Below are 12,997 nucleotides of genomic sequence, written 5' to 3' on the forward strand. Positions count from 1 at the left end.
TTTCTTAGAAATATCAGTGAAAATGTAAATCTGATCTGTTAATCAACCAGAGGGCTCTAGGAACATCTAGATTACCCGAGCAAGTCCTACCACTAACTCAGCAATTTAAAACTATCATATTCCCTGTTTAAGGAAATGGGAACCTGAAATGTTAATCTTTCTCACCACAGTTGCTGCCTGCCATGCTAATTTTTAAGGTAATCCGATCCAGTTTCCTAATGTTTCCAGAACTTTTTTATTTCAGCTTTAAAGTGGTTAACAATAGAGGTTTGAACTCTATTTGTTCTTTCCTTCCCCATCCACAGTGCAATGGCCACTTTACACAACTTGCACGCTGTTCCTATGAAAAATACTGCTTTCCCAGACATCCACTTCTGACATTTTGCCTTTTGCTTTAAATTCAGATAGCAGCTCACATTCTTGCACACATTGGCTCCCGGTCATATTTTCAATGTTGGCCCAGATGGATGCAGAGAGAATTGAAGTCAAGAACCTTGCTCTTATATGTTATGGCTACATGGGGAAGTGGTGCAAAATCAGGGTCATCTGATCTTGTTTCCTTCATTGTGCAACAGCTGGGGCTTTTTTCCTTACTGATACTATTCACTTCCACTCGTCTTATTGACTGCATTACATATGTAAAAGTTTAAAAATAAGAGGCTGTTTACATCTAGTTTTTGCAACACTTAATTAGCGATGTTACAAAACTTACCTTCAGCGGTGCTGCAGTTCTGCCACTGGCCGTGTGCACAACTTTGGCGCCTTTGAAGGGGTGGGGGGTGGGCGGGATTAAAGTGCCGTTTTCTCCTGCCTGTCGGAGGCGAACTTCCTCGGGCTGCCAGCTGATGCAGAAAAATTGTTCCGACTTCCATTCTCGGAAGTTAAAAAGACCCACAAAAAACGGACAATTTAATCACTGGAGTAAAATAAAAAGCGACTTCAAACGCCCTCAACGCCTACAATGGGACGGATCTCAAGTAGGGGACAAAAGACGGGGTAAGTCGTTTATTTTACATATAAACTTGCTTCTTAGGATGGCTTTAATCAAAATTTACATGGCGGAAAAGTGATTTTGACCCCATACTTTTCTTCCTCAAACACTTTTGGGCTCTATTTACATAACTTACCCACCATATTTATTGAGACTCAAATTCAAACATTTTATACAATACACTTTATTTGAACTTTCCATTGGATTCCACAGACAAAACATTCAAGATACACACTGCCAACAATCACTGCCACCACATTTAGTCTCATTTCATCTTTAATGAAACTAAAAATGAGGAAACGTGGATTTGGGTGTTGGGAGGAAAGAAAAAAGAAATTCACATCTATAGTGCAACAATTTTAAATTCTCTTCATCTTAACTTGCTTCCCAATATGAGGATGACTACCTAGGAGAAAGGCTATCTGTTGATTAAATAAAGCAAATACTAATCAAAGGCAAATGATTAGATAAGCAGATCTGACAAGTATTTCCCATTCACATTTTACCAACCTGTTTTATTGTTGTGCAGTCACCAAGAGAAATGGGCCAGATAAATATGAAAGATATTGGGCATTCAGCACTTTCCTAAAGTCTGAGCTTGCCCACGAGCTTCAAAGAGCAATAAGGATCTTTGGTTGATGCACACTCATTCTAATTGCCAAGCCCTGTGACCTGGGTATAATCAAATTAAGCCAGTTCACTGGTCAAAATCATGAAGTGGAATATTCCTAGTCTGTATCAAAGTGACCAAGCAATTTATAATGGAACTTGAATTGCATACGACTCAAAAACCACTTCAATATTTACCAAAACAGTACAAATGCAGCCATAGAAAAATATTCTGAGAAACCTTAATTTAGAACTGCAGCATTGACATAAAACTACAAAAAGACATTAGTAGAAAATTATTAAAATTTGCACAATTCTGAAATTTATTACATTTTTGGCCCAGATTCAATTGAGAAATTAGTTTCCAACTGGTTTAAATATATTTGTATAAAGATTTGCCTAACAGACAGCATTGTCTTCCATTTTAAATCACTCAGGGTACTATACATGTTTTCTTGTGCAGATTCAATCAAACTCCACTCCTCTATTCTGGATCCAGCTGTTGTTGGATAATGCTGATGCTATCAGGACCTTCTGAAAAACCAAAACAAATAATCAGTTCCGTGCATAATATACCACTGGTTCAGAGTTGTTTTCTCAATACAGTAGACATAAATTGTGCTTCATATGAGAAAATGCAGCCAGAACAAACTTCCAGCTCCATTGATGCTAGTCTTCCAAGCTAGTCTACTTCTTCCCTTACACGATCTAGATTGCCTGGTTATTTTGTCTACTACTATCCTCTAAACATGTCAGCATTTTTAACACTCCAATATTCACCCTCAAACCAAATTAAAGAAAAGGGTTTTTCTTTCACATTTACTACTAAGTGGAAAATCTTTTTAAAATCTTCACATTTCATTTCTCAACTCACTCAAGATCTGTGCTGTATGTACCTGTTGCTGACTAATTTAATTTAGCCTGTGAAACTTAATTATACTCTGAAGCACCAATCTAAGATAGTCTTAACACTCAAATCTCTCGCGCACAAATTCCTGAACGCCAAGCTATATAATCCCTTTGGTGTTAAATCTTGCCACACATCCTTCTCGGAGAGACCCGCCAACATTGTATCTAACCCAAGAGGCCATTCTTCATGTGGGAGCCCCCAGTGAGGTTACAACCCCAATAAAAATAATACATTGCATTTCTCGGGGTCCACGTTCCATTTAAATGGCCAACATAAAATCTTGGTGCAGCAGGGCGAGGTAGTTTGTGGGCATGAGACTGCAGGTGCGGGAATTTGATGCAAAAACAAACTGCTGGGAGAAAGCAGCATTTGCAGAGGGAAAGGCACGGTCAACTTTACAGATCAAGATCATGCATCAGGGCTAAGTATGGAGAGAAGAGAGCCAGTATACAAAGTCAAGAGGGATGGATGAAAGTAAGTGCTAGATGTGCAACCAGATACGGGAGTGATAATGTTTAAGGAAGAACTGCAGATGCTGGAAAAATCGAAGGTAGACAAAAATGCTGGAGAAACTCAGCGGGTGAGACAGCATCTATGGAGCAAAGGAATCGTTGACGTTTCAGGTCAAGACGTCTGAGGAAGGAGCTTGACCCGAAACGTCACCTATTCATTCGCTCTATAGATGCTGCCTCACCCTCTGAGTTTCTCCAGCATTTTTGTCTACCTTCGGGAGTGATAATGGGTCGTAAGCAATAATAGAATTAGGCCATTTGGCCCATCAAGTCTCCTCCACCATTCAATCATGGCTGATCTCTCCCTCCTATTGTGCCTCATTCCCATTCTGCCCCAAATTCTGCCTTGTCCCCATAACTTCTGACATCTGTACTAATCAGAAATCTTTCTCTGCCGTTAAAAAAAAACAAATCCAATCTTGGCCTCCACTGCCTTCTGTAGCAAAGAATTCCACAGACTCGCCACCCTCTGACTAAAAAATAATAATTCTCCTCATCTACTTCCTAAAAGAACCTTTAATTCTGAGGCTTTGACCTCTAGTCCTAGACTCTCCCACTAGTGGAAACATCCTCTCCACATCCACTCTATCCAAGCCTTTCACTATTCTGTATTTTTCAATGAGGTCCCCCCTCATTCTTCTCAACTCCAGCGAGAACAGGCCCAGTGCCGACAAATGCTCATCATAGGTTAACCTCATCATTCCTGGGTAGATGGGGGGGGGGGGGGGGGGGATGAAACCCAGGTGGGTGATTTGGGGGGGGGGGGGGGGTTGAAATCTGGAAGGGATAACGACATAGGGGGAGGAGTATGGTAGGAAAAGAGAACCCGAGTGGCCTGGTGAGAGTGGGAAAGGAACACGGGGAATGGGTTACCTGGAACAGGAAAAGTCAATATTCATGCCATTGGGTTAGTATGATGGCACAGATTTTATCTAAAATATCGCCACTTCAAAATGGCTTGGGTCATCACCTGTTAATTCAGTGCCAAGGTGGAGCTGAGCAAGGTTATCAATGAGGTCATTTTCAATATCATCATCTTCAAATCTGTGGCCGATATAACCTTCATTGATCGTACAGTGATTCAGAAACCTGGCATGGAAAGGAGCAGAATCAGTGGTGAGTAACCCGAACAGCCAGCCCCCTTTTTATAATCCAGACTTACATTTTTCAAAATCTTCTTCCATTCACACTGCAACCCTGTTGCTCCTTATGGGCCTGTCCCACATAGGCGATTTTTCGGGCAACTGTAAAGTGGCCACTGCGACTGTCAAGAGTGGAATATACACACATTGCTTCCTTCACCAGCCCGTTATGCAGGCGGGGGACACGGCAAGCGGGGGAGCGCTGTCTGAGTGAAATACCCACGGTGCAAAGCCAAGGTGATACAGACACACACCGCGATGAACAGGAAGGTTGGCGCTGTAATTAAGATGGCTAAAGCACAGTGTATGGTAAGTCCTTTAAAAGAGGAGGGAGAAGGAGTGGAGACAACTTTTAAGAAGCCAGAGATTCACGGCTGTGAAGCTCGGCGGACATTTAACATTACCGGTCGGTTATCCTTGGTTCTTAAAATTACTGCTTACTTTTTTTTCCCCCAATGAGCCAATTAAATTTACCAGTCAGCACCGGCTCTAACCCACGAGAACCTTCGACCTCCTGGCAACCCACCGATGGCACGTGAATTCTCGCTACTCTCCATGGCGGCTTCATTCTGGTCACCACTAACTTTTCAACATGTAGAAAAATTTGCGCCGGCCATAATGAGGCCGCAACTAGATCCCAGAATGCGAGAACTGCTCACGACCATAAAGGCGACTCCCTGGCAACCACCTGACAACATGTGGCAACTGCATAGTCTGCTGCAGTCGCCTAAAAAGTCGCATAACTCTATTCCCATATTGGCCCTCTGACTTCTTGTGCATCCAACTACCTTTAATCTAGCTGAAGCCTGGCAGAACAGGCATTAAAATGTTGCAACCTCTATCTTGGGTCGGGGGGGGGGGGGGGGGGGGGGGGGCAACTGATGGCCGTGGTCAGTGCTGCCTTCTATCCCGATTTTTCCCCAAATAAAACCAGTCAACAGTGAGCATAGAAGCAACATGCAAGGATTGATCCAAAGGAAACTCATTCTCACTGCCATAGATTGGAACCAGACAATTGACTCAGGGATTAGCGACCATCCTCTTCAAAAACTCAGACTGGAGAGGAATTTCAAATGAACAAAATCAACTGGAATTCTTCAGGCTATTTGACAAGTAGCTCCACCAAGCTTCTCCCTCAACACTCAGTCAAACCACTTTATTTATTTTCCTTGCCTTTTTTCCTAGATATGTTTAAGCAAAAGTTAAATAACTGGAAATTGGCACCACTACACAATAGTTCCACGTTTGTACTGTACTCTCGCAAGACATTTCTCCTAAAACACGATTCTTTGATTTTGGATCCACCCATGTGGGAATATTTTCTCTTGTGTTCGCCCTATAACATTTGCACAACTTTATACATTTTTTAGGTACCTCACCTTTCCCCATTCCAAGAGACAACAGCCTACCCTGGGATATGCACAGCTCATGAGTATAACCATATAACAATTACAGCACGGAAACAGGCCATCTCGGCCCTACAAGTCCGTGCCAAACAACTTTTTTTCCCTTAGTCCCACCTTCCTGCACTCATACCATAACCCTCCATTCCCTTCTCATCCATATGCCTATCCAATTTATATTTAAATGATACCAACGAACCTGCCTCCACCACTTCCACTGGAAGCTCATTCCACACCGCGACCACTCTCTGAGTAAAGAAGTTCCCCCTCATGTTACCCCTAAACTTCTGTCCCTTAATTCTGAAGTCATGTCCTCTTGTTTGAATCTTCCCTATTCTCAAAGGGAAAGCTTGTCCACATCAACTCTGTCTATCCCTCTCATGATTTTAAAGACCTCTATCAAGTCCCCCCTTAACCTTCTGCGCTCCAGAGAATAAAGAATAATAACCAAATAATAACCGTGTCACTTTTTTTTTTCTTTTTTTTATTAAAGCTGACCAGTAAGTAGCACAATATACGTAATAATGGATGGTGTATCAGTGTCACATGTGGACAGCCAAGATGCTCCCAGCTGCCTCCAAAGAATTCCCCTTGGTGTGAGGAGAATAAAGCGACACCTCACACCTCTATCTCTTCTGTAGCGCCTGTACCCTGGAACATTGAGCTGCCAGTCCTGTCTCAGCCAGGTTTCAGTCACATGTACCTATCGACACATCCACTTCACCCGTCCGGTCTCTCATATTAAAATAAGTGCAATTCAATCCAACAGTCTTTCCGTGCTCCCTGCCTAGCTCGTACCTATTCTGTCCACTAAACCACCGTCTCCTTCCATGCTGACTTCCAGCCTCTCACCCGCCTCAGTCTTGTTGTGGACACGAGGGACAATTTTACCAAAGCCAATAAACCTAGAGAGCTGCATGCCTTTGGATGCAGGAGGAAACTGGAGCACCCAGAGAAAACCCACGGTGTCACAGGTAGAACATGCAAACTCCGTACTGGCAGCACCCATAATCAGGACCGTACCCAAGTCTCGGGCAACCACCGCTGATTTTGACACCAGGGCGACAATACACTACCACACCATCCCATTGCTGCCACTAAATTGTTTCAAACAGTGTTCTTGAAATTAATCTTAAATTGTTTGAGATTCCAGTATTATCTGGAATGTTGGAGACTCCAGCAACACCAACAGCCCTATCTGTGGCCATCTTTTAAAGCAGATACAAGAACATAAGACAGTGAGTAACCGTTACCTCTTGTCAAAAAGGCATTACCACCCACAGCTACTTTTAATGGGGGGGGGGCGGGGGAGAATTTCACCTACTTGTCCCAGTTTCGATCCTTGGCGAGGATTACAGGGTTTCCAACCACTATCAGCAGGGCCTTGGCTCTGGTCATTGCAACATTAAACCGCTGTTGAAAAGAGGGAAGATGATTAATCAAGATCCATTCATATTTTCATATTGCTTACAGCAAGCACTCTTTGGTATTCCATGGTTCAGTGTGAAGGGTGGAAGGAAAAAATATCACGGGGAAAGGGAGAGAATAAAACAAACAGAATACAGAACAGCTGAGGAACAAGAGCTTCAGCCCACCATGTCAGCGCCAATCACAATACTAACCAAATGAATCCCATCTGCCAGCACATGATCCCCTATTCCTTGCTTGTTCATGTGCATTTCCAAATGTCTCTTAAATGTGGCTTCCACCACCTTCCCCAGTAGCGTATTCGAGGGAGCTACAGCTGTCCAAAAGCATGTCTTATATATATCCTTAAAACGTTCCTCCTCTCACTTCAATCTATGACCTCTTGTATTAGATATTGGCACACTGGGAAAGAGACCGACTATCTAAACTATCCATGCCTCAATTTTACATACTTTTATCGGGTCTTGTCTCAGCCTGATACTCTCAGCAGAAATGATCCTAAGTTTGTCCAACCTCCCCTAATGGGATTAATATAGATGGACAAAAAGGTTGACTACCCCAACATTTATGAAACAGTTAGACAGGTACATGGATAGGCCAATTTTGAAGGGATATGGACCAAACGCAAGCAGGTGGGACTAGTGTAGCTGGGACATGTGGGCCGGAGTGGGCAAGTTGGGCCGAAGGGCCTGTTTCCACTCTATCACTCTGTGACTGTTGGCATGGATATGGTGATCTGAAGGACCCATTTTGTTCAACTCTAGATGATAAATATCCTATAGAAGGGACCAAGACTCAGCTCAGCAGACACTAGTTATGCCAAGTCAGAATGTTGAGTATTTTCCCTTACAACCCCAATGTACACAATCTGTGCTCAATCATACAATGATGCCGTCAAATTAGAATTGCCTTCTTTCAGTTGAAGTATTAAACCATCTTCCCGGGATTCCATAGCACAGCTAAAACTGAAGCAAGAGTCCCAGCGATGAATATTGAGCTCCCAACCAACACCTAAAGCCAGATTATATAGACATCAAATTGCAAATTGCAAAAGATTTACACTTTTCCAAGGAACAACTAATCTACAGCAAAAGTACTCAATTGACTGCAACATGTTCAGGACTTCCTAAAGGCCAGTTATTTTTCTCATCTTGTCGTCGTACGGCAGTTCACAGACTAGCCCAGGTGGACCACAGTGTAGGAGTGGCTGTTTGCAGAAGAGGACTATATAAAGGTGTGGTGGAGAATGAGATGCTGAATGCAGAAAGTTGTGTCAAAGTACCTTTGGGTTTTTGAGGAAACCCAGGTTGAAATCCTCATCCATCTGTAGATAGTCACTGCAGCTTCGGACAGTGGAGATGATGATCACCCTCCGCTCCTGGCCCTGGAACTCCTCCACCGACCCCACCTAGTGAAATTCAAGTGCATTCAATTTCAGAACAATGCAATGTCCTTACTTAACCCAAGCAGCAACTGAAACTAGCTAGATATTATTGCTATTGGGGCTAGAGATTTAAGTTTCAGGAATAACAGGTAGATTTTGAGGAGGTAGGAAATGTTAGGCCTGCAATTCCAAAGCTGAATAGGCCAGTGGTAATAATACAGGTCTTAAATCTGGATATGCTCAAGAGGCAATACATATGAGATATAAAGATTGAAGGGTTTCAGAGACAGGGAGGGAAGCAGTCAGAGAGATTTGTGATGAAGGATGAGAATTTTAAAATCCAGCACTTTATCTGGGAGAGCGGTATTGTACTTTACCCCAGCAACAAGGTGACCAACATAACTATTTGCCATCACAAAGTGAACAATTAGTCAGAAGAGGCGAAGAAAGAAACCAGGGAAAGAATGCAACATTTGCAGACACTTCAGGAACATATACCTTCAACTCCTTGATGTTATTCATCCCCTTCAGCTCCTTGTCCACTACATTTATCGCTCTTCGGATTTTCTCCACCTGCAGAAATTAAGTTAAATCAAGAACTGCTGAAAGAGTTCCCTCTGGTGGTGAATAACACAAGAGCAACCATTCATTTCCTTGATCACATTCTGATATTCAGTTAAGAGTGTTTTATTGTCATATGTCCCGGATGGGACAATGAAATTCTTACTTGCTGCAGCACAACAGAATATGTGAATGTAAACATTGTATATAATTGGGTAGGAAAAAAATAAAATAAAATAAAATAACCAAATAACAAATAATAATAGTCTTTGCAGTTCAGAGCTCATAGTTTGTTTGTTGTATTTAATAGTAGAAGTTTAGGAGAATCCTCTTCGACATGCCGTATTTCCGTAATCTTCTCAAGAAGTAGAGTCGTTGATCTTACTTCTTTACAATTGCATCGGTGTGCTGGGTCCAGGAAAGATCTTCTGATATGTACACCCAGGAATTTGATGTTTTTGACCCTCTCCACCATCATCCCGTTGATATAAACAGGATTGTGGATCCTCAGGGTACACAAAAATGCTGGAGAAACTCAGCGGGTGCAGCAGCATCTATGGAGCGAAGGAAATAGGCGACGTTTCGGGCCGGAACCATTCTTCATCCTGTGGATCCTCATCCTTCCCCTGCTTAAGTCCACAATCAGTTCCTTGGTCTTACTGATGTTGCGAGCCAGGTTGTTGTGCTGGCACCATTTGGTCAGTCGGTCAATCTCACTTCTACACTCTTCCCCATCTGTGATTCGCCCAACTACGGTGGTGTCATCGGCGAACATGGAGTTTGCACTATGACTGGCTACACAGTCATAGGTATAGAGTGAGTAAAGCATGGGGCTGAGCACGCAGCCTTGAGGTGCTCCCGTACTAATTGATACTGAGGATAAAGTGGTTCCTCCAATTCGAACAGACTGTGGGCTGTGGATGAGAAAGTTGAGGATCCAATGGCAGAGGGATGTGCAGATCATGTCAATATGCATCGGCCATTTATTAATTCTGTACACCCTTAACATAGAAACATAGAAATTAGGTGCAGGAGTAGGCCATTCGGCCCTTCGAGCCTGCACCGCCATTCAATATGATCATGGCTGATCATCCAACTCAGTATCCCGTACCTGCCTTCTCTCCATACCCCCTGATCCCCTTAGCCACAAGGGCCACATCTAACTCCCTCTTAAATATAGCCAATGAACTGGCCTCAACTACCCTCTGTGGCAGAGAGTTCCAGAGATTCACCACTCTCTGCGTGAAAAAAGTTCTTCTCATCTCGGTTTTAAAGGATTTCCCCTTTATCCTTAAGCTGTGACCTCTTGTCCTGGACTTCCCTAACATCGGGAACAATCTTCCTGCATCTAGCCTGTCCAACCCCTTAAGAATTTTGTAAGTTTCTATAAGATCCCCTCTCAATCTTCTAAATTCTAGAGAGTATAAACCAAGTCTATCCAGTCTTTCTTCATAAGACAGTCCTGACATCCCAGGAATCAGTCTGGTGAACCGTCTCTGCACTCCCTCTATGGCAATAATGTCCTTCCTCAGATTTGGAGACCAAAACTGTACGCAATACTCCAGGTGTGGTCTCACCAAGACCCTGTACAACTGCAGTAGAACCTCTCTGCTCCTATACTCAAATCCTTTTGCAATGAAAGCTAACATACCATTCGCTTTCTTTACTGCCTGCTGCACCTGCATGCCTACCTTCAATGACTGGTGTACCATGACACCCAGGTCTCGCTGCATCTCCCCCTTTCCCAATTGGCCACCATTTAGATAATAGTCTGCTTTCCTATTTTTGCCACCAAAATGGATAACCTCACATTTATCCACATTATACTGCATCTGCCAAACATTTGCCCACTCACCCAGCCTATCCAAGTCACCCTGCAGTCTCCTAGCATCCTCCTCACAGCTAACACTGCCCCCCAGCTTAGTGTCATCCGCAAACTTGGAGATATTGCCTTCAATTCCCTCATCCAGATCATTAATATATATTGTAAATAGCTGGGGTCCCAGTACTGAGCCTTGGGGTACCCCACTAGTCACTGCCTGCCATTGTGAAAAGGACCCGTTTACTCCTACTCTTTGCTTCCTGTTTGCCAGCCAGTTCTCTATCCACATCAATACTGAACCCCCAATGCCTTGTGCTTTAAGTTTGTATACTAATTTCTTATGTGGGACCTTGTCGAAAGCCTTCTGGAAGTCCAGATACACCACATTCACTGGTTCTCCCCTATCCACGCTACTAGTTACATCCTCGAAAAATTCTATAAGATTCGTCAGACATGATTTACCTTTCGTAAATCCATGCTGACTTTGTCCAATGATTTCACCACTATGTGCTGCTATCCCATCTTTAATAACTGACTCTAGCAGTTATAACTGACTCTTAGTATCCTTGTCTCATAAATAAAAATATCTTAAAGATGGCACTAAGTTATCAGACGATCTTGTGCAAGGGCTGCATGATTGGCTTCAGCTTCCCTTAAGATGGTGATGGGGAGAGATCTAGTCAGCAAGGAGAGCTTTAAGCAAGCTTCCTCCAACTGACCAACTTCCAATGATGTGACCATCTACTTTAACTCGCATCTCTCAACTACTGCTTGTTCTATCCCAGCCTCTTGTACATCACACATCATTGCCAGTCGTGACTTTAGATTAATGGGCCCCATACACTGGACATCCTTCCACCAAGCTCTACCTGAGGTTAAGCCTCCAGAACCTTAATCTGCAGAAAGCATCTCCCATTTGTTTTGAATTTAAACCAGCGCATGCATCTCAGATGCACGGTGAGCATTTTTGTTGAAAAACAAAGGTAATTGAGAAAATAAACAGGAGAGGGGAGAAAAAAAAAATGTGATTTAGTGTCCACTCAGTCTTAAAGAATGGTGGAAGCAGATTCAACAACACCAATTAGATAAATACTTGAAAAAAGTAGTTTTTGGTTGAGTTTGGGGGAAAAGGGCAGAGGTGAGTGTACACTAAGCTGTTGTGATGATAGAAAGGCAGAATATCTCCATGGTCATGAGAGAAACATAGAAAATAGGTGCAGGAGTAGGCCATTCGGCCCTTCGAGCCTGCATCGCCATTCAATATGATCATGGCTGATCATCCAACTCAGTATCCTGTTCCTGCCTTCTCTCCATACCCCCTGATCCCTTTAGCCACAAGGGCCACATCTAACTCCCTCTTAAATATAGCCAATGAACTGGCCTCAACTACCTTCTGCGGCAGAGAATTCCAGAGATTCACCACTCTCTGTGTGAAAAAAGTTTTCCTCATCTCGGTCCTAAAAGATTTTGTCCTTATCCTTAAACTGTGACCCCTTGTTCTGGACTTCCCCAACATCGGGAACAATCTTCCAGCATCTAGCCTGTCCAACCCCTTAAGAATTTTGTAAGTTTCTATAAGATCCCCCCTCAATCTTCTAAATTCTAGCGAGTACTAGCCGAGTCTATCCAGTCTTTCTTCATATGAAAGTTCTGACATCCCAGGAATCAGTCTGGTGAACCTTCTCTGTACTCGCTCTATGGCAAGAATGTCTTTCCTCAGATTAGGAGACCAAAACTGTACGCAATACTCCAGGTGTGGTCTCACTAAGACCCTGTACAATTGCAGTAGAACCTCCCTGCTCCTATACTCAAATCCTTTTGCTATGAATGCTAACATACCATTCGCCTTCTTCACTGCCTGCTGCACCTGCATGCCTACTTTTAATGTTTAAGAAGGAACTGCAGATGCTGGAGAATTGAAGGTACACAAAAAAGCTGGAGAAACTCAGCGGGTGCAGCAGCATCTATGGAGCGAAGGAAATAGGCAACGTTTCGGGCCGAAACCCTTCTTTTAATGACTGGTGTACCATGACACCCAGGTCTCGTTGCATCTCCCCCTTTCCTAATCGGCCACCATTCAGATAATAATCTACTTTCCTATTTTTGCCACCAAAGTGGATAACCTCACATTTATCCACATTATACTGCATCTGCCATGCATTTGCCCACTCACCCAGCCTATCCAAGTCACCTTGCAGCCTCCTAGCATCATCCTCACAGCTAACACTGCACCCC

At 43.3% G+C, this 12,997-nt stretch overlaps 1 protein-coding gene across 1 annotated transcript in view; it reads right to left on the reverse strand.

The window, feature by feature from the left end:
* Nucleotides 1-1,159: 1,159 nt before the first annotated feature.
* The window catches only part of LOC129709033 (putative helicase MOV-10), a 72,288-nt gene continuing 60,450 nt past the window's right edge, over nt 1,160-12,997 (reverse strand). The window contains exons 18-22 of the mRNA XM_055655147.1: nt 8,878-8,952; nt 8,278-8,403; nt 6,892-6,980; nt 3,993-4,111; nt 1,160-2,134 (exon numbers count right to left, since the gene is read on the reverse strand). Of these exons, the coding sequence (XP_055511122.1) occupies nt 2,085-2,134; nt 3,993-4,111; nt 6,892-6,980; nt 8,278-8,403; nt 8,878-8,952 (459 nt within the window). The 3' untranslated portion in view covers nt 1,160-2,084. The remainder of the gene's footprint in view (nt 2,135-3,992; nt 4,112-6,891; nt 6,981-8,277; nt 8,404-8,877; nt 8,953-12,997) is intronic.

This window comes from Leucoraja erinacea, chromosome 24 (assembly GCF_028641065.1).
Source record: "Leucoraja erinacea ecotype New England chromosome 24, Leri_hhj_1, whole genome shotgun sequence".
Classification (NCBI taxonomy): Eukaryota; Metazoa; Chordata; class Chondrichthyes; order Rajiformes; family Rajidae; genus Leucoraja; species Leucoraja erinaceus.